The 21,629-nt window shown below is 40.3% G+C and overlaps 1 protein-coding gene across 1 annotated transcript in view; it reads right to left on the bottom strand.

Moving 5' to 3' along the window:
• LOC117466354 (low-density lipoprotein receptor-related protein 1B-like) overlaps positions 1–21,629 on the bottom strand; it is a 351,481-nt gene that overhangs the window by 59,517 nt on the left and 270,335 nt on the right. Inside the window, 12 exon segments of the mRNA XM_034109562.1 lie at positions 864–986; positions 5,395–5,480; positions 5,571–5,754; positions 7,541–7,728; positions 7,938–8,078; positions 9,228–9,350; positions 9,843–9,971; positions 11,288–11,407; positions 20,042–20,164; positions 20,381–20,498; positions 20,500–20,531; positions 20,948–21,061. Of these exon segments, the coding sequence (XP_033965453.1) occupies positions 864–986; positions 5,395–5,480; positions 5,571–5,754; positions 7,541–7,728; positions 7,938–8,078; positions 9,228–9,350; positions 9,843–9,971; positions 11,288–11,407; positions 20,042–20,164; positions 20,381–20,498; positions 20,500–20,531; positions 20,948–21,061 (1,481 nt within the window).

The following is a 21,629-nucleotide window of genomic DNA, read 5'->3' as shown; positions in this document are numbered from 1 at the left end:
CGCAGTGCAACACAAGATAAAAAGAGTAGAAATAAACACAAAAAAGGATAACATCTACAATTTAACGACATAGTTTTAATTAAGCAATTGAATTCAATTAATATCCGTCTTGGTCCAATGAAACTCCTATCTTGGCATAGAAAAAAGACTCAGACCTACTCTCTGGTACCAAATATGTGTCTCTATCATGGCAATCCTATACACTCAGCAGTGGATATCAGTGGCTCTTTTAATTACCCCGAAGTGAGAAGCTCCCCGATCTGTGTCTCAGGCAGTTTGTCCTCGTGCTAAGCTGTGGCAGTGGCTCAAACCCAGACTGTGGAAGCAATTGAGCTGAATGAGCTTAATACCCCCAACACACCAATGCTAATGAGATGTGGGACGGGGGCCCAGCAGGTGATCTCCCAGAGTCCCCTGTGTCTGGGCTCCGATCCTATGACCCTGACCAAACCTTGGAAATTACACCACAGAGCACGATTGTACCATTATGCTTATTATATTCATCCAAAAGCCATTGATGATATTCCTATTATCACTGGCGCACATTCATTGTTGTTAAGCTAACAGGCCGTTGGCTGCCCACAGAACAAATTCATTATGATGACTGTATAAAAGGATAAAGGGCGCCCGTCTTCAGCTAAGCAGTGATAATGAGCCACTTAACATATGGTTTACCATACTTAAACAGATGACTCATCTTTACAATGTATGTTAATAATTCAAATACATTTGCAGAAAACTGGTGAGAGCAAGGAAAGGTACAATAATTGTGACAAACAAGCAAAGTACAGCCAATGAATATAGGGTAAAATGGCACAAGGCACCATATGGCATGCAGTCAGAGCAACTAAACCCCGTGGTACCTTCAGGTCACTCCCATTGAGGCGCATTCTGTTGATTTTCCGACCACTTGGCCTAGTTGAGTCCACCCAATAGATGAATTCCTTCTTGTAGTCGAAGTCTATGTGGATGACGTTGTTGAGGCCCTGAGGGACACAAAGAAGAGAGAAAGCACAATACATATAAAAATGAGAATTTTCATTCAATGACACTAGTAACAATAAGATAATGTTCCAGCAGCCATTTCGTAGATGAGCAACTTGCAGCAGGGTCACACAGATGCTGTGGAAGCATTGACTATTTATTGTATTCATTGTTCATGGTTCTTCTAGTGTTTTTTTAATGTGATGGAGCATAGGGTACTTTCTTAAAAATGTTCCTGTTGTCTGTGTTGTTTTGAAACGTGGATACCTTGTCTTTCAACTGCAAACCAAATGTACCTATGGGTATAAATAAATAACTTGAATGTGAATTCCCAATGAGGGTGAACCAACTATAAAGATACTTTTTCATTGGCAAAAATGTGAACAATAGAGTCTATGGAATAATTCCTTTCTGAAAGACAATTTATGATTTATGATGAATTTTAGGAGCAAATGCTTGTAATATACAAAACCTAAAATCTGTTATTAAATGGATTGACTTTAACAGCTGCAGCCCAGTTCATGATCCGTACTTGTGTCTAACAGATATGCTCCTTTTTTAATCAAGTGTTTACTGCTATGTGGTTGAACGCACAAAGCAAATCTTTATGTATCAAGGCAATTATCTTCCTTCATATTCATCAGTTTTACATGTAGCATTTCTCCCGGAGGCCAAGGGAAGCCAGGCTTCCCCTGTTTTTTCGGATTGTAGTTATCATTTAAATAAATAAATAAAATCACTTTGTTTTGTTTCGATAATTCTCCTTTGCTGTGTGTTGCTGCCGGCCCGTCTCTCCCCCATTCTCATTGAGTATTTTACAAAGAGTGAAACAAACAGCGCCCCTCTAGATGTTATGGTGAAACAGTAGATTGCACTCACTGTTGCGAGAGGAGGCCAGCCGAATCTGGCTTCCCTTGGTGAAAAACAATTGAGGGATTGACCAATCAGATGAGGCCCACGTGATGCCCCTGTCAACCTGTGATTGGTCAGGGCCATGCCAAGGGAAGCCAGCCGCCTCTTGCTTCCCTTCAGAGGTGGCTGGCGGCTGGCGATTTGATTGGACACTGCCATCCAATCAAATCACATCAACATCAGTTTTAATACTGTAACTGTCATCACCGCCGTTAGAAATTATCAAGCAAATGAAGCATTATGGAGGGTGGAGATTTGGCGTAAATCAAACATAACTTTACTAAACTTCCGCTACAGCAGCAACTAAAAATTAAATCAGATGACAGGCCAATGCCCGCACCCGAGCTGTGTGTACACAGAGGAAAAGGGAGAGAATCGGACGTTCAATGAGGACAATTATGTCCGCACGGAGTGGCTAACTGGAAGCGCTAAACTTCAGCGTCTATTTTGCTGGCCATGTCTTCTTTTTGACAAGGATTCGTGCTCCCTGAACAATACTTGGGCAACTTCAGGATTCATCGACCTTGCCAACCTGTCACGGGCAATTGAGAGGCACGGTAAATCCAAAAATCACATAGTGATTGTCTGCATACATTAATAAGTAAAATGCTTAAATTAATAAGGAGAGAGTTTCAGCTGGAGAGTGCGTGCGGACCTTTCGGTTAGATAACAGGCGTGTGCAAGTCCTGCATCTGTGTGATACAAATGTGTGTCAAATGATACCGGGCGCTGTAATCACTCATCTGGTTACGTTATTGACCCAACCCAAAAAATGGGCTTCCCCTACATTTTCCCCCACGCCACGCTACTGGTAACTACAGAACACTGATGTGTGTTCTAAGAACAGATAACCTTCACTTAACAGTTCCTCTTCACATCCTGAATGAGGATTGAAACTGGTGATGTGTGAACGCTCAGTTCTTTCTCTTTCAAATGCAATTCAATACAAAACCAATCCATGGAGGTACAAATTAATAAAATATTTGAAATTCCTAAAAGGTGGATATGCTAACATGATGAGAAACACATAAAAACAAGCCCAACCTCCACAGTTTGTTTGTGTTGTGTTATTTACTTCAGAAGCACTATTGATTCAGGTGGGTTCCCCATAGGTTGCAAGGCTTTCAGCAATACAGAGCACTTGAAGAGCCAGTGAAGCCTCCAGTTCTCGTGGAAGGTGAAGTCCTATCAAAGCAGGAGAGTGAGGTACTTCCCTTCTCTGTCATGCTCACATGACCCCACTGTCAGTCAGATGGAGCTGCTCACCAAACAAGTGCCCCCACCCTGCTCTCTCTCACGTGGGTGCAGACAAAAGGTGTCAGATAATCTGACAGGCAAAATGAGACATCTTCATCAGATCATCAACAACCTCACAGACAGGTGGGAAAGGGTCCACGGGGACTTCCATTTTCTCTCCAAACATCAGCCTAAGAGATAGAACCTGCATGTCCCTTTTATCAGTGTATCTTTCCCTTCCCATTCATTTTCCAGGAAGAAACTATACGGACCAACACACTAGACACAGTCTTGAGATAACAGATTCTGAAAATGGATGTGATTTTAATTGTATGAATACTATAACATCTATCTATCTATCTATCTATCTATCTATCTATCTATCCATCCATCCATCCATCCATGGCCCACAAACCCTTATTTTTGCTGGAATACACCTATCTATCTATCAACTACAAACAAACTGTGTGTTGTTACCGAAATTCACAGTGAAACCACAAGCGGCCAACAATACATTCAATCACCTAGCAACTCACTTGTGTGAGATTTGTTCCCGTTTCTACTAGTGTTGTGAGTATACAATTACTACGGCCAAATGAAACTAATAAATGGGTAATGACTTCAGACATTCAACTTTAAAAAACAAGTGCCAACAGTCAATATAGGCAACAATGTATAGATATGTGGGTAATCCAACTAATTAACCAAAGCAAACCAATAATACAAAGTAAGACAACAAAGTCAAAGACTCCAAATGTGTTTAAAAAAAGTGGAGGAGGGATTATTGCCATTGATTGTGGTGGGAAGTCACATTCATGCTTACAGCCAAAGCAATACATAACACATACCTAATATCATGAACATATCATCTGAACAGGGGGTTCTAATGGTGTGGTAAAGTGATATGAGGTCAGTAAAGTATACACCACCACTTAGTAAAGCCATCTGCATATTTCCCTCTCTAGCTTCTATTAACGCTAACACGCAGTGATTAAAGTGAGTTGTGGCTGATGAGAACTCCGATACAGACACTAGAGTACATGGAGTCAGGAGGTTAATTCGACTGTGAGAGGAGACTGCAGGATACCCCAAGGCTGATTTACAGTAAATCACAGCCAACCATTTGTGATAATCAACAGTCAGATTCAAGCATCGCCATGAGCAGCTGCGATGACACCTCGGAATGATTGAAATAGCTTTTCCACAGGGTCCTCTATCGAGTGATTTTACTCTCAGACAATCAGGGCGTTCGGGAAATAGCTCCTTGAGGATGAGGGTTTTAACCACCTACATGTATACAGAGATTTTTTTTTTTTTTTACTATTTTTTACCAGTTTACAATAGGGAGGCAGACAACATTTCCACATTTAAGAGTAGATTAAAGTACTTCCTTTTTAATAAGGCCTATAGTTAGAGCTGGTTTCAGGCTTGCCTACAACATCCTTATGGGTCCTTATCCTTATTTCAATTTTTATTTTATTTGTATGTTATATTTTATTTAATAGATTTTTTTTAAACTTTATTTTATTAGTATTTTATATCCCATCTTGTAATTTTATTACATTCTTGAAATGAATTTGTCATTGTCATTTGTGTTTGTTGATCTGTAAAGCCCCCTGAGACATGTGTATTGTGATATTGGGCTATATAAAGAAAATGTGATTTCATTTCATTTTACAGAGTAAAGCTAAATGTATTGTTTGAGTAAAGGCATTATTTTCAGTAAAAAGGGTATATCTTCAAGATTCAATATGTTCATATGCTTCCTCAGATTAAGGAAAGGAAACTCCAGAGGGTACATAGACTAGAACACACCGATTTAATGAAAATGTTTAGTTTTTCTATAGTATAGTATTATTATTATTCCTAGGACATTTTACAGCAGCATCAGTGTCTTCCCCAACATTTGTTGTCCACCATTTCCAAAACAAAACATTGCTTTCGCTATTCAATAAGGTCACACTTGCGATATCTTTCGATGCCCTCTGCAAAGGTACTGTGTCTTCACACTGACATGTAGGAGGTAAACATATTTACACTGTCACTAAAATGTGTGTTTGAATATATATATATATATATATATATCTGACAGTGGTAGTTTCGAAAATGAAAAAACATAAAGAGGACAAGATGGTAATTCCAATATCAATATGTTGATGCCTCTCTAAGCAGTATGTCATTCTGATAATGGCGAACAATCATTGTCTATCCTGTGTTCAATTTCACTACAGGCACTATGGCGGTGATGCAGAAAGCGCTTACCTGTTTCAAGATAGTGTAATTCGAGCCATCCACGCTCAGCTTCCTGATCTCATGGTGGTCCGCCATAATGAGAAACGGCTCTTCAGCTGAAATGAGGAACATGTAGTGTTAGAGAACCAATGGGACTTGCAGTACCTCACTGGAATTATGCAAGTGTAGAGATGAAAAAGACTGACCTGTCAGAGCCTTGCATGTATTGGGGTTTCGGTCCAATGCTTCGTAGCCATCCACACACAGGCATTTGTAAGAGCCGTAAGTGTTGATGCAGCGCTGGCTACAAGGAAGGGTAGTGGAGCATTCGTCAACATCCACACACGTCTTCCCATCATCCTTCAGGTGGAAACCAGGCCAGCATTTACACTGATGACATATAAAACAGAACAAATGTTAGGGTTCGGGGTTAAAACCAGAAAGAAGCGACCATCCTCATATAACTCCTGAATAGTGAATGCTAGAGTCATGGAAATTGGTGTATTATGTTTTTCTCCTCCCTTCTCTTAAGTGTGCCGAGTGGCGCCTCTAGCGAATACATTTTATCTAGCTGTCATTAGCTCCCCATATAGTAAGATAAGGGAGCATGCATATAACTCCAGAACGCTAAATTGTACAGCCATAAAAGTGTGTGTCCATCATAGTCTACTGTTACTGCTTAAGTGTAGGACATTTGACATGTATATCTGTTTCCTTTGATATAGCTGCCAGTGGCCCCCCATTCTAAAATATTCTGAAAAGTGTTACAACTTATGATATCTCGTTAAGGGAAGGTTGTAGCAACTCGGGACCAAGACTGGCATGTTCAGGGTGGCCAAAAACCACCCTATACACCAAGATGTCCAGTTAATTGGACCCTTAGTTCCTGGGTTATGAAGAGCTCCTGCTGGGGTTAGGGTAATTTGTAAATGCGACTTGATCATGAATTTCGGAATGGAAGACAAAAGCCTTCTTTCTCTCTTTTAAAAAAAGGATTATGAAACAAACCATTTGAGTTGTCTCTTTATACAAGCATTATTGTAGCTATGCTCTTCAAGCAGTGCACCTATTTATGCTGTGCTTTTACAGTCATTTTAGATCAATGTTTAACAACAGACAATTTATTTCAGACTCCAGTATCTTTGACTCGAAGGAATGCAGGTCAGCACTGACAAATGTCGTAAACCCTCGCATCCGAACATGACATCAAAACTGTGATACATACTGTACCGTGGCTCAACAAATCCAATCGCACTTCAGTTACCAGGCCCCCCCTCAAATAACTCAAAGTGCTTGTATCAGCTGCTATGGACCCAGAGCAAATCCCTTTCTTATCCACAGTTATAACCTTGAGGGCCTTTCTGCTGATCTTCCTGTTCAGGCCACCAATGGATGAGCTAAGGGTCTGCATTGATGTGCTCCCTGTACGGCTCTGCCCCTGACACGACAGGAAAGAGAGCTTTTCTGTGATTTCCACCAGTTTTCCGATGCAGTGAGCACCGTCTCACGGAGGAGTAAGAGAGGGGTAATACAGAGACAAAGATATAAACTGCTGCCGGACAATAAAAGTGCAGCCAATGGAGTTCTCTAGTGGACGTGGCCTTGACCTGGATCCAATCCTATCATCACGTGCCACCGATGCCAGGCACGGCACAATTGCCTGGCACCATGAGGAGGCACAGAAACAAGTTGGCATATCATCAGACTCTCCTTACAGCATTCAAGGTTATTCAAAAAGCAACAAGCTTAACCAATATATGCTCAGAACCATTTTCATCTCATCAATTATGTGCAAAGTAAAGCTTGATTTATTATCACTAACACATCATCAATGCCCACCTACTAATGATGATATAGCTTAGAACTCTAAGTCAGTATGATATCAAATGTGCCATTTTCTTTATATTTGAATATTATGTTGCAAGTCGCAATGTGGGAAGTAGGCCACATACAAGCTGGGATTCATGTCTACAATTGAACACAGTGGGGTCACAGAGTTTGCATTTGGAAGGCAGTTTGCTTTTGCACCAAACCACAGTGACAAGCTCATAGCTTGTTCGGAAAATGGTTGAATTTTCAGCTTTTACTGGAGGAATAAGGCTGTAGCCAGCAAGTCATTCAGAGGAGGAATGTACTTTGGAGCAACTGAAGCGTGACTAGTCCACTGGTCATTTACCTTGTATCCCACAGGAAGATCTTGGCAGTCCTGAGTGCACCCACTGATTCGACGGTTCAAGCATTCGTTAACATTACAGTTTCTCTCATCCGACCGGTCTCCACAATCATCTCTGCCATCACAGAGGTTTCCCTCGGAGATGCAGCGTCCATTGGAGCACATGTAGAAGGAGCCGTTGCACAAGCTTCCTGAAAAGAGCAAGATATGACTGTCACTGGCACGACGCCCTGTAATTTATCATCAAAGTTTGGGGAATGTTTTTGACATTTTCAAGATAGCTCTCCCGGTTCTAGTGCCTTTTGTATGCGCCACATGTCCCCGCCAGTTTGCTGGGCGAGCAATACTGCTGGTGACACTGATGAAGGGATTCCAGAAGCAAGCCAAGCAGCAGTCTTACCTGCGGCCAGACATTTGAGGTTCAGAGGCAGTTCGTCAGAGTGGTCGGGACAGTCTGCGTAGCCGTCACACTCCCACTGAGAGCTGAGGAGACAGCGGCCGTCCCCGCAGCGAAACTCTTCTGATCCACAGGAGCGGTAGGCTGAAGGAAGAAAGACAGACTTATTTCATCAAGTTACACTGGGTCTGACACAGCTTCAGGTGGAACAGAATTAAGGGCACATAGTGAAAATAAGCCTTTTCACTGCCATTGTTCATATTTCAATGAAGCACTCTCATAGAATATATATATTGTTAAATAATTGCTGATTAACACATCAAGCCATTTGGAGGTGTAATGGTGTGCACAGCTGCATCGGACAGTATTTCAATTAAAGTATACATGTTTCATCAGCCCAAGCATTCTCAGATCAGTTCTCTGGCAGAGAATGCCCTCTAGTTCAGACACCAAAAGTTGTAAATACCCAAATAAAAATCTGGGTATAATTTTTTTAATAATAATATCATAATAAAATTAAAACCATATATCAAATAGGAGAAACTAAGACCAGTCCAGAAACAAATGGCCTGTTCTACAATAATCTAGCTTTAGAGCACCTCGTTTGAGCATGTATTTGAATACGATCTTATATATACAGATAATCACTCCATCCTTTCAATCAATGTTTCGTCATCTCATATATTTGCATCAATAACTGGCAAAGGTACGGGGAATGCAATAATGGAATAAAAAACAGTTTCGACCAATTATTATTAATTTGCATTATAATGTGATTTCCTGACTTCCTGTAATGTTTGTTATCAAACCCATGCACAATGAATTCACATTCATTTATTTCCTTATATTTGTTGGGCTGGGGAGTGCCTTTATTAGAGACCAAGATGTGGGAAGGGGATAACATTGCCCTGAAATGTTCCCAAATCGGGAATCAAACCTGCATATGTGGTGGCAGACACATGGGCCGCCAGCTCTAACCACTGAGTTATACTGCAGCTCTAAATCAAAGTCAGGTACTTCATGTAACACAATCGTGCCACATATTTGAATCAGATGTTATCTGGGCTTCACTCACATGGTCTATTTGACCCTTATTCACTTAGTCTTTTCATTCCATTTAATAACTGTCTCCTACCACAGAGAACCCATTTTCTTGAGGAAGACTGTGCAAATGTGCAGAGTTCAAACCATTGAAAAGATTGTCTACCATTTCTAGTTTAGGAAACTATCTAGTGCGACTTTTTTTGAATAAAGACATATTCATATACCATAGAGCAACATAACTATACGAACCACATTCCACTGACTCATCAGACCCATCTCCACAGTCGTCATCGTGGTCGCAGACGAATCGCTGGGGGATGCACGCTTTGTTGCGGCAGCGAAACGAGCTGTCATCACATGTGTTGTTGGGTGCTAATGCATGAAAATAAATGGTTTCAAGAGGCTCATCAACAGATAAACATATTTTCTTCTGAACATGGTAGGCTTCCTTTGTGTGTAAAATGTCAACTTTCGTGAGCCCTATGCTTCTGTGATTGAAATTGTTCCTCCACTATTGAATCAAAGAAAGAATAGAATGAACGTGAACAACGTTTGAATGGTTCAGGACCAATGTGTGGAAGGCAATCAAGATTATGCCAGCTAGAGAAGGCTGCAATTGTACAAGAACTTCCTTTGTGCTATTTCCTTGAACTAAAGTTGTTTTCTTTTCTTGCTTGGAATACAAATATGCAAAATCATTTACAGTACAGTCTGTTTTTTTCAGTTTTTCACAGTTAGATATTAAGTTCTACACAACTGAAACCAAGCAACAATTATCTTTTTTATGGGAAATCTGGGATAACATTATATGTCTTGTTGCTGCAGAGAGGATATCAATATGTAAAACCAGAGTCTCGAGTTTACCGCAGCCAGCTGCAGACAGCTCATCGCTCCCGTCGGGGCAGTCCCTTTCACCATCACAGAGCCAGCGTTTTGGAACACAGGCGTATGACCCGGGGCAGCTGAACAGCCCAGGAGCACATGTCACTAAGCCTGAGAGGAAAACAAGACCACATGCCCAACACAATAGGTCAAACGCAATACAGAGACAAATATGTACACGGTATACTTAAATAAAGTATATTAATTTGTACTTGTTAGGATAGTAACTTAACATGTATCTGTAACGCCAATAGATCACAGCAGTTTTTCAACCCTCATGGGAGCAGTACTCATATGTATTACTAAAGTAAAAGTAGCAAAACTACAGTGTTAAAATATTCTGTTAAAAATAAAAGTCCTGCATTCCATTTGTACTCAGGTAAAAGTATAGGCATCAATATCAAATGTGGTGATTTCCCTTTCCTGTAGTTTGTTATATCGGCTTTTGTAAATGGTCTGCACAAATCCCAAAGTTCCCTCCCAAAGGTCGGGATTTTCTCTCCAACACACTCCTCCCTCCACTCCTTTGTTTACATCCCTTACATAGTGGCATCACATGACTTGTCAATACTGTGGGCAATCCCCACAGGAGCAATGTTGGGAGGAGTGTCTTGCCCAAGGACACAACGGCATGCTGACTGCAGTGGGGAGTGAACCAGTGCTCCCCTGATCCGAAGATCAGCGCACTTACCCACAGACTCCCTGTCACTATGCAACTCTCACACTTCTATTGGCTAGCACTCCGACACATTGTATGTGATAGGCTAAGGGGTGGGAAATCTCTGACCAGTTGACAAATCCCAACAGAGCCGGCACGCTAACCAATCAGAGCAGACCAGGCTCTGGTTTCAGACAGAGGGGGAAAAGAGGTGCAGTTCCCCTTGTGCATGCTAACAAATAATGATTGTGCCCTTTTACAAATCAATGTTTCGCTTGTATTCTGTAAGTCAGCAATACTGAGCTTTTACATTAGAGATTAAAAAAGAAAAACATAGCTGCACTGAGATATAAAGGTAGATACAGAAGTTCAATTAGTCTTCTTTTTTTTATACCATGAAACCTTTGGGCAATTGCATTCATATTTCCTCCACATCCCATCACAATCCAATCACGCAACAAATGTTCACAGCAATGTTTGTCGCTTTATTGTGGTTGGATTGCTTATATTCATTACGTCCACATCTCATTTGCCCATTGAAATAAAAAAGCTGTGCCCCTCGGGTCTCGGTGATGAGAAATGTATTTGCCTCAGTGCCTACTTGAATCATTAGAAAGACCAGCGGACTCATTTGGTGTCTCATTAAGATTGTTTCAATGCTGTCCATTTGTTTTCAAGCTCCGTTACGGTGAACACATGGAGGTATGCAGCGCATGTGACCTTTTGCACCCACAGCAGACTCCTCAAAACATCGGAAAGGGACACTTACCGCAGATCTGCACGCTCTCGTCCAGGCCATCCTCACAGTCGTTCTCGCCATCACATAGCCATTGTTTAGCTATGCATTTGTTCTTCGAGCAGGCAAACTGGTTCCACAAGCATGACGAGTCTGCAGAGGGCAGAGGGAAAGACATTTCAATGCTATACATCAAACTAAATGAGGAGGAAACAACAGCAAAGGGGATATACCTAGGGTTTTTTAAATCGTGACACAACAAGTGGCTTATATTTGCCCCATGGCTTGCTTCTCTTACTTTTTTTTCTACTTCGCAGCAAACATGAGCTGCCACGACAAACACCGTTTGTTTCACAGAAGACATTTTGATTACAGGTCCTGGTTTCTGTCTATCCGGGGAAATTAAAACATCAACTGAACACAAAACAGAGTCTATATTAAATATTGTATCAATAACAAAGCAAGTATTCATTATTTTGTTCTCTTATTGTAAATTGAAAAGAAACTACGCTGCTGGGGGTGACAAGAAACAGTTGGGTGTCAACTCGGCTGTTCAACGTGCTAAAGCCATTGTATGAAATGTGGATTTATTCATAATCCGCGCTGAGTTTGTTTCACTGAGCCACCCACTCTCCCTGGGAAGCCGTTTCTCTGGTCTCTGTCTCTCAGATGTAAGGCCTAGCAAAGACGGCATGAGCTTTGAAGAGATGTGGAGGGAAGGAAGGGGTAATGTGTGCTTCAGGTCACACCAGTTCAAGGAACACTGAGGGTGGGGGGTAGGTACGGGGAGTCTCTCTCACTGCGTTGCTTTCCTTGCTTTCGGACTTTGTAAATCCCACCAGCTTTCTACGTGCTTTGATACGGTGTTGCGAGATAAGGTTAAGATAAACATGAAATGGCTAAATCTGGAAAAGCATGATTATGAGGACGGAATTTGCACTTCAATCAGCTGCTTCGACAGCTGCTTCAAGTGTCTAACAAAAAACCAGGTCTGTAGCACATTACATGTATCAAAGAGAGACTTTCATGTCTCATTTTCAATAGTTTTTCACTGAGAATAAAAGCGCATTATCTGTTGTGGAGTGACAAATGACTGTTTCATCTAATCACATGAGGAATTTCGAATTCTTTCTGAAATGTAATGACATTTTCCTCAAACCACTTTGCCGTCGCAATCAGATAATCGGTGGCTGGAGCGTTTTATATGGTAATTAACCCAGAGGAATGGGAATATTGTCTATTTTGCCTGAAAAAGCTATTCAGAACTTCAAAAGGATTGTGGCGAAATTCATATCGGCTCTGATATAAGCGCATTTGAAGCATGGGATGTTATCAGTTCACACGGCACAAATGACATTTTAAGATAAAGGAATGGGAAAGCTGTTCATGTGTTATTCATCTCTCTAACAACATTCATGGCCAATTTACTCAATAAATCAGATAACTTGAAGAGCGTTAAATATGAGAACCAGATTGCACTGTACTGTGTTGCACTGTGCTGCAAGCATATGTTGCAAGTGGAATGTGAACAAATGTGCTGGTTCATTATACAGGAAGCAGTCAAGTGAGAGATCTGTAACTTCTCTGCCCAAAACTCAAAGGCAAAGACTTCAAAGATCTATGGTCATATTTTGTTATTCTTCTTGAAATAAGTCCCTTATCGGCCTCCAACTACCAGAGTCTGGATGGCTTGAAGGCTAAATGAATCATACATAAACACGACATACTAACAGCTCTGTGAGGCTGTACTAAAGTATAGCGGTCTCTCAAGCTAAATGTTAATGTCAGCACGCTAACATGCTCATAATGATAATGTTAACATGCCTATATTTGGCAGGTGTGATATTTTACACATGTTGTCCCTATCTTAGTTCCGTGTGGTAGCATGATAACATGTGCTTGTTAGCAATTAATACTTAGCACAGCTGATGGTGATGTCACACAGGTAAGTGGGTACACATCTGATAGGGGTACTGACGTCAACAAGATTTTATGAAGCACATTTTCTGGCAATCAATCCCATAATCCCAATTTAAGGTAAAACCTAATAGAGGTGTCATACATAATAACCTAATAAAAGTAAATGTAACTACTACAACTACTACAGTGCAACAAAACAGGAAGATTAAATGTGGTCTCTTAAACATAAGATCTCTAGCATCTAAAGCAATATTGGTAAATGATTTAATATCAGATTATAATATTGATATATGCTGTCTCACTGAAACTTGGTTGAGACATGAAGAATATGTCAGCATAAATGAGGCCACTCCACCCAGCCATATCAACACTCATATTGCTCGAGGCACGGGCCGAGGAGGTGGAGTTGCAGCAATATTTGACTCAAGTTTACTTATCAATACTAAACCAAAATTAAATTATACCTCCTTTGAAAGCCTCGTTTTTAGTCTTAGGCATCCGACCTGGAAAACTTTGCAGCCAATCTTATTTGTTACAGTGTATCGTGCACCAGGTCCTTATTCAGAATTCTTATCAGAATTATCTGAGTCTTTATCAACCTTGGTTCATAAAACAGACAAAGTAATTATCGTAGGTGACTTTAATATTCATGTTGACGATGATAAAAATAGCCTTACTGTTGCATTTAACTCTATATTAGATTCTGTTGGTTTCTGTCAGAGTGTAAATAAACCAACCCACTGCTATAATCACACTCTCGACCTTGTTCTGACTTATGGTATTGAAATTGAGCAACTATTAGTCGAACCGCATAATCCTGCTTTATCCGACCATTTCTTAGTAACTTTTGAAGTACTATTACGAGACTACAAAGCATTAGTCAAAAGCTCTTGCAGCAGAAACCTATCTGTTAGTGCTATAGCCACATTTAAGGAAGAGATTCCACCAATACTTAACTCGATAGCATGTCTGCATGTAGGGGAGGAAACTTATACAAAATGTACACCACCCCAAATTGATCATGTTGTTGATAGTGCTATAGATGCGCTGCGAATAAAATTAGACTCTATTGCTCCTTTGAAAAAGAAGAAAATAAAACAACATAGATTAGCTCCATGGCATAATGCCGAAACCCGCAAAATAAAGCAAAAGTCTAGCCAACTTGAAAGGATATGGCGTTCCACTAAACTTGAAGAATCTCGTTTAATTTGGCATATTACTCTCAATGAATATAAGAAAGCACTGCGTAAAGCGAGAGCAGCCTACTACTCTTCATTAATAGATGAGAATAAGAATAATGCAAGATTTCTTTTCAGCACTGTAGCCAGGCTGACGGAGAGCCACAGCTCGATTGAGCCTTCTATTCCCATAGCACTCAGTAGTAATGATTTTATGTGCTTTTTTAACGATAAAATTATTACTCTTAGAAACAAAATTAATGACCTCTTGCCTTTGACCAGTATAGTGTTATCAACAGCTCCCGGAGACGTAAGTTCTAATATTACACTAGATAGTAAACTAGAATGCTTTTCAGCCATAAACCTTGAACAATTACATTCAATGATTCTCTCTTCTAAACCATCAACGTGCATGTTAGACCCAATTCCAACTAAGCTGTTGAAGGAAGTTTTTCCATTAATTAGCACTTCTTTATTAAATATTATGAATATGTCTTTATTATCAGGCTATGTTCCACAATCATTCAAAGTAGCAGTGATAAAACCGCTTCTTAAAAAGCACAAACTCGATCCAGAGGTTTTAGCCAACTATAGACCTATTTCTAATCTTCCGTTCCTCTCAAAAATTCTTGAGAAAGCGGTCGCAAAACAGTTGTGTGATTACTTAAAAAACAATGATTTATTTGAAGATTTTCAGTCTGGCTTTATAACACATCATAGCACAGAGACAGCTCTGGTTAAAGTCACAAATGACATTCTAATAGCCTCAGACAAGGGACTTGTCTCTATTCTTGTTTTGCTCAATCTCAGTGCTGCATTTGATACTATCGATCATGATATCTTATTGCAAAGACTAGAGCACTTAGTTGGCATACAGGGAACTGCTTTAGGCTGGTTTAGGTCCTATCTATCTGAACGCTCTCAGTTTGTACGTGTTAACGATGAATCTTCCACGCAAACCAAAGTTAGCCATGGAGTGCCACAGGGCTCAGTGCTCGGACCTATTTTGTTCACATTATATATGCTTCCGTTAGGCAATATTATAAGGAATCATTCTGTAAACTTTCATTGTTATGTGGATGATACTCAACTATATTTATCAATCAAGCCTGATGAAATGAATCATCTACATAAAATTCAAGACTGCCTTAATGACTTAAAAACGTGGATGACCTTAAACTTTTTGATGTTAAACACGACCAAAACTGAAGTTATTGTACTTGGCCCGAAGAATCTACGAAACAAATTATCTAAAGATATACTAACTATGGATGGCATTAATTTGTCCTCCAGTGAGACTGTAAGGAATCTTGGTGTTATATTTGATCAGGATTTATCCTTTAACGCCCACATAAAATCAATTTCAAGGACCGCCTACTTCCATCTACGTAACATTGAAAAAATCAGGCATATCTTGCCTCAAAACGATGCAGAGAAACTAGTCCATGCATTTGTTACTTCTAGGCTGGATTATTGTAACTCTTTATTATCAGGGAGTACCAAGAAGTCAGTCAAGTCGCTTCAGCTGATTCAAAATGCTGCGGCTCGTGTACTAACCAGAGTTAGGAAAAGGGACCACATTACTCCTGTTCTGGCTGCGTTACACTGGCTCCCTATATAACACAGGATAGAATTTAAAATTCTTCTTCTCGCCTACAAAGCCCTTAATGGGCAGGCGCCATCTTACCTTAAAGAACTCATTATACCCTACTGTCCTACTAGGGCATTGCGTTCCAAGAATGCAGGGTTGTTGGTTGTTCCTAGAATCTCTAAAAGTACAATAGGAGCCAGAGCCTTTTCTTATCAAGCTCCACATTTGTGGAATCGGCTTCCAGTTTGCGTTCGGGCGGCAGACACCCTATCCGTTTTTAAGAGTGCGCTTAAGACCTTCCTTTTTGATAAAGCTTATAGTTAGGGCTGATTAGATTCAGCCCCTAGTTTTGCTGATATAGGCTTAGTTTGTCGGGGTACATCTTACTTCTTCCTTCTCTCTGTCTATACCTGTGTACTCTCATGTTCCGATTAACCCAGCTTCCCCAAATTTCTTTCTTTTTGTTGTCTATATACGCTGGGATCCGGAGTCATGGATGATCCTGCGGTCCTGTGTCCTGGATCGCGAGCCCTGGATCGGTCCTGGATCATCGGTCCTGGATGGATATCCTCGTGGATTCATCTTCCTATTATACACACATGCATTTCCAAACATTTGGACTACCTATGTTGCAAATGTATTATCTTTTCAATTTACACACGGCATCTATTGCACGTCTGTCCGTCCTGGGAGAGGGATCCCTCCTCTGTTGCTCTCCCTGAGGTTTCTCCCATTTTTCCCTTTAAACTGTGGGTTTTCTTCGGAAGTTTTTCCTTGTACGATGTGAGGGTCTAAAGACAGAGGGTGTCGTATTGGCATACTGATATTCTGTACACACTGTGAAGACCACTGAGACAAATGTAACATTTGTGATATTGGGCTATATAAATAAACATTGATTGATTGATTAATTGATAATAGTTTTGACTGCAAAACAAGAATGACAAATAATGGGATTATTAAATTCAAGAGGATACGTTGCCTGGGAACCCTGAAGCTCTGTACGGAGTGTTGTGCCAATCCATTATCTATCAAGTGGAGATATTTCTCTGCAAGTATTATGTTTGACCTACTGGTGCTATATGAAAGGTCAAGGGTTCACCCAAGATATTAGATAGTATATAACAGCGGTTCCCAACCTTTTTCAACTCAGGGCCCACTTAAGAATCAAAAATATTTTTGCGGCCCACATTCAACCATAAACAATACGGAGGCTAAATGAGATTCAATTCAGAACATGTGACACGTTGTAAATCCAGTAGAGACCGCTGTCAAGGACTATAATGACCGTTGCTAAGGAGGATCAAGAAAGAAAAAGGAAAAGAGGTTAAAATAAAAAAAATTCTTAATAATGAAAATGTTTCCACACAAATCATAATGTTTGGCAAATTATTTGGCGGCAAATGTTGAATTTACATTTACACCCTTTCATATTTTATTTGGGCTTTTAAATGAAGACCGCACATAGTCAATAAATACAACTATTCTTCTGGCTAAAATACATAATTGTAAAAGTCAATCAAGGAGTAATCTTAATGTAAGGTGTTGAGTAGATTAAAAACACAATTTCTTTTGAAAATAATTATTGCCACAAAAAATCAAAGGGTGGCTGAACACGCCATGAAATGGGAAATAAGTAGCTCTAATGAAGAGTGGGATTAAAGGAACAATAAATGTTGTGTTTTTGGTGGTATTTGGTTGTCAACCTATTTTTGTTTGTGAAATGTTGAAGTGATCCTACTGACTGTATCTTTATTTCTTCGGTTTTTGTTTTGTTTGAGATGGGAATGTCATATGCTATATGTTATTGTTATGTCCATGTTTGTGTCTTTAGCCTATACAAACAAATTAATAATAATAATTTGGCGGCCTACTTGCAATGCCTTCGCGGACCACTAGGGGGCCGTGGCCCACAGGTTGGGAACCGCTGGTATATAAGATACATCATAAGAAATAAATAACAATCCATTGAATAGCTGCGGAGAAATGTTATAGTAAAAACTATTAATATCAGCGTGATGGTTCTGCTGGATGAAACGTCAATGGATCATTAAAGTCATTAGGGTGTATCCTCTGTGTACCATGAATGAACACAATTTGATCTCAATCCCTTGACTAGTGTTTAAGTTATTTCAGTCCGGGTAAAGTAGTGGACCAAAGAGAGTAAACATTAGTTATTTGTGGCTCCGTATGTGCTCTAAATCGTTCCTGAATTCAAAAACCCACAACCTTACAGATATTTGACCTCATTGGGACATTTGTTTGCAAACCTAACAACAAAGTGAGCTATAGAGCTGCTAAAAAAGGTTGAACAGTTGAAAGGGATGTAACAAAATATGTCATTGTGTGCGAGTGTCTAGAATAGGGTGTATCTACTGTCAATAATTGCAAATTGCAATAGTTACATCTCTCTTACCTCACAAAGATAGGACATGCAATATTCCTCCAGTTCTGTACACATATGACAGCACTAACTGCCGACTGCTTCCTGACTTCTTACACTCTAACTAAAGCATGGCCTAGACGACGCCATAGGCTGAAGTGAGTGTGTGTGTGTGTGTGTGTGTGTGTGTGTGTGTGTGTGTGTGTGTGTGTGTGTGTGTGTGTGTGTGTGTGTGTGTGTGTGTGTGTGTGGACTTATCCATCAGATGTAATTACCTTGTGCATATGTGTGACAGTGATAAAGCCCAACAGCTACTCTCAGCACCTACATTAAAGCACCCAGTCCATTTTGATTTGCTGCCAAAAGCAATGAACGTGAACGGTTGTGCGCGTGAGACCTATCGGTTGGAGGGCAAATTATCCATACCATGACTTAATTATGGTCTCCTTGTTTAATTGGAACGCTCTTGACTTTGTCTCTGCATACCTTAGCACGGATCAAAGCATATAGGTAATAACGCTTTGGCTGCCTCTGGTACAGGAAGTAAAGGCGTGGCATTGTGGTAATCCTTTCATATGTCCCATGCTTTCTATAGAGAGCCACAGTGACGCGTCCTAAAACCCGAAGTAAGCTGCGCATGGGTTACTTCGACAAAAACGCAATGCAATTTCTCCATAGGATTTTGGAAAATAGCTGGAAATAAGGTCTGTGGTTGACACACATTTAAGAGACGGATCACGTTTTGTTCAGTCGGATAATATCCACATGTATTGTCTACCCTACTTTTATAATTTTCTAATCATAAATGTAATCGATACATTTATGATCGATAGATTTATGATTAGAAAATTGCATTGCTTTTTTGTCGAAGGAACCCATGCACAGCTTACTTCTGGGTTTTAGGACGCTTCACTGTGGCACTCTATAGAACAGCATTTCCCATCTTCATTATAACCGTTTCAATGACTGATGCCTCGTTAATTAATTGTTACACTGAAAAGGCTATATATTGTTATTCATTGTAAGAGAGGAGAGGAAGAAAACACGCATTCTTAACAGCGTCACTATGAATTCAGGCATGAATTAGACTTTCAAACAAGCAGCAACACCCACTTAAGAAATGTCAAACACACAATAAGGGAGAGCCAAACAAAGGGAAGATAAATGTATTGTGAAGAAGCACTTATATTGAGAGGTAAGATTAGTTGGTTTACCACACTAGAATGTATCCACCACGTCCTTGCAGTTGTGCTAACACAAAACAGAGGCTGGTGGTGATGTCACACAGGTTATTGGTCAGATTTGGTCTAAATATTGGAAAGATGTGAAGGGATTTCGTGGGTAACATGATAGTTTGAACCCGATTGTTTGCCAATCCATCTGATAGTAGAAGATATTTTCCTCCTAACCATACAAACATATCTAATTGTTGGACTAGAGAAAAGTCCTGTCTGCACAAAATTGAGATTGTTCACTGCACAAGCAAATGTTGACTTGCTAGTGGTGTCAAATCAAAAGTCAAGGGTTTGCCTAAGATATTACTATTCACCATTTGAATGAACAAGTAGCTTCGATAATGGAAGATGAATATCCGTCCACTTCTTATTAGTGTTGTCTGAATCAAGCAAATACCAATTTTGTTTTTTGAGAAAACAACATATATTTTCAATTTACTGTAAAGTTATTTCATTAAGAGGTAAGATTAGTCGGTTTACCACACTGGAATTCATCTGCTCCATCCTCGCAGTCTTTTTGGCCGTCGCACAGCCAAACGCTGGAGATGCAGTTCCCACTTGGACAAGCAAAGTGGCCCTCCTGACACTTCTGCCCATGGGAAACTGGGACAAACAACACAAACAAGTCAGTCCTCTTGAAATAAAGCAATGTTTGAGGTCATTATATCTTCCTGAGCTCTCTCTGAATCTCTCATCCCACTGTCATTATCATCTCCAAAACATGAGATCAGTCTTAAGTCTTTTCTAATTGAAGCTGACATCCATAGTCTGTCTCAGAGTGTCTGTGTATGTCTGTGTTTGTTTGCGTAGGTTTCTCACCCTGACAGTTGGTCTCATCAGCATAGTCCCCACAGTCGTTGGCACCGTCACAGATCCATGTCGGGTGGATGCACAGGGAGGTGGAGTTGCAGCCGATGAAATCCTTTTCCGTCACCCCCCAGCTTGTAGAAGTGAGAGCAGTCAGTGTGGTCTGAATACAAAACACAGCGCCACAATTATTGTCTCGTCACCATGGAAGGAATTGAAGAGTCAAAGGGTGAGTGTTTAGACAAAGTCAATACAACAAATATATGAATAGATAAACAAGTACATAAATAGTTATCTTTTATCAATAGTTATGTTTCTAATTACAATAAGCCTCATTTTAACTGGATCTGAGTGGATGTCTTTTTTATTAACTTCTCTTGATAAAATAAGTATGATGGCGGATCAGCAGGTGAGGCATCGATGTTTCTTTTGGCGCATACATTTAGAAAAAGATCAATAAAACGAGACCCGGGCAGACATACAGTAAGTAACCAGATTCCTGTGATCTGCTACACCTCAGTTTTCTGCATATTTATTTGAGCCATACTGCAATTGCAAATCACAAGGTGAAGGACTCACTGCAGCTTTTTTCATCCGAGGCGTCGGCACAGTCGATGACCTGGTTACACCAGGCTGAGCTGGGTACACAGCTCCCATCCTTGCACGATGATTCCGTTGATCCGCATGTGACATCTGGGGGAAGAGAATTAGCATTTCAAAAAGCAATCGGAGGCAGATACAGGTACGGTTCAAAACAATACTTTCTGGGGGAGGTTTAAATAAGCTTCCTGTCCTGGCAGATAAGAAGAAATCTCTCTGCTATAAGCACTGGCATAGTGCTATCACCCCCTGAGTGCGGTGCAAGAGCAAATGACCCATAATATGCAAGATGGGCATCTTGGTTTGTTATTAATTTACCAAGTACTGAACAATGGTTCCGCTCAATTCCCCAGCCTGCAACACATAATCAGTATATAACATACATGCTACAATAATTACATTTCCCTAATAGGAATGGACAAAGTTATTGGTGGTGTCCCATTAAATAGCAAATGCAAGGCAGAAGATAGTTGGAAAGTGTGCATTAATTATGAAAACACTTCCATCTCATTTAGTCCAATTACAGCAGGGGAATGAGCAACTTTTACTGGATTATTTCAACATCCAAGGTTAACAAACTAAATCAGTCGCAACAAAGTTGTCCAGGCAGCTTCACATGTTGGGGGGGCTTGTGAGCTACTTTGAATATGTGCACTCTGAT

The sequence above is a fragment of the Pseudochaenichthys georgianus genome, chromosome 21, assembly GCF_902827115.2.
Source record: "Pseudochaenichthys georgianus chromosome 21, fPseGeo1.2, whole genome shotgun sequence".
In the NCBI taxonomy this organism is placed as follows: domain Eukaryota; kingdom Metazoa; phylum Chordata; class Actinopteri; order Perciformes; family Channichthyidae; genus Pseudochaenichthys; species Pseudochaenichthys georgianus.
Note: the sequence above shows the minus strand (reverse complement) of the source record. Positions and strands in the feature narration are given on the sequence as shown.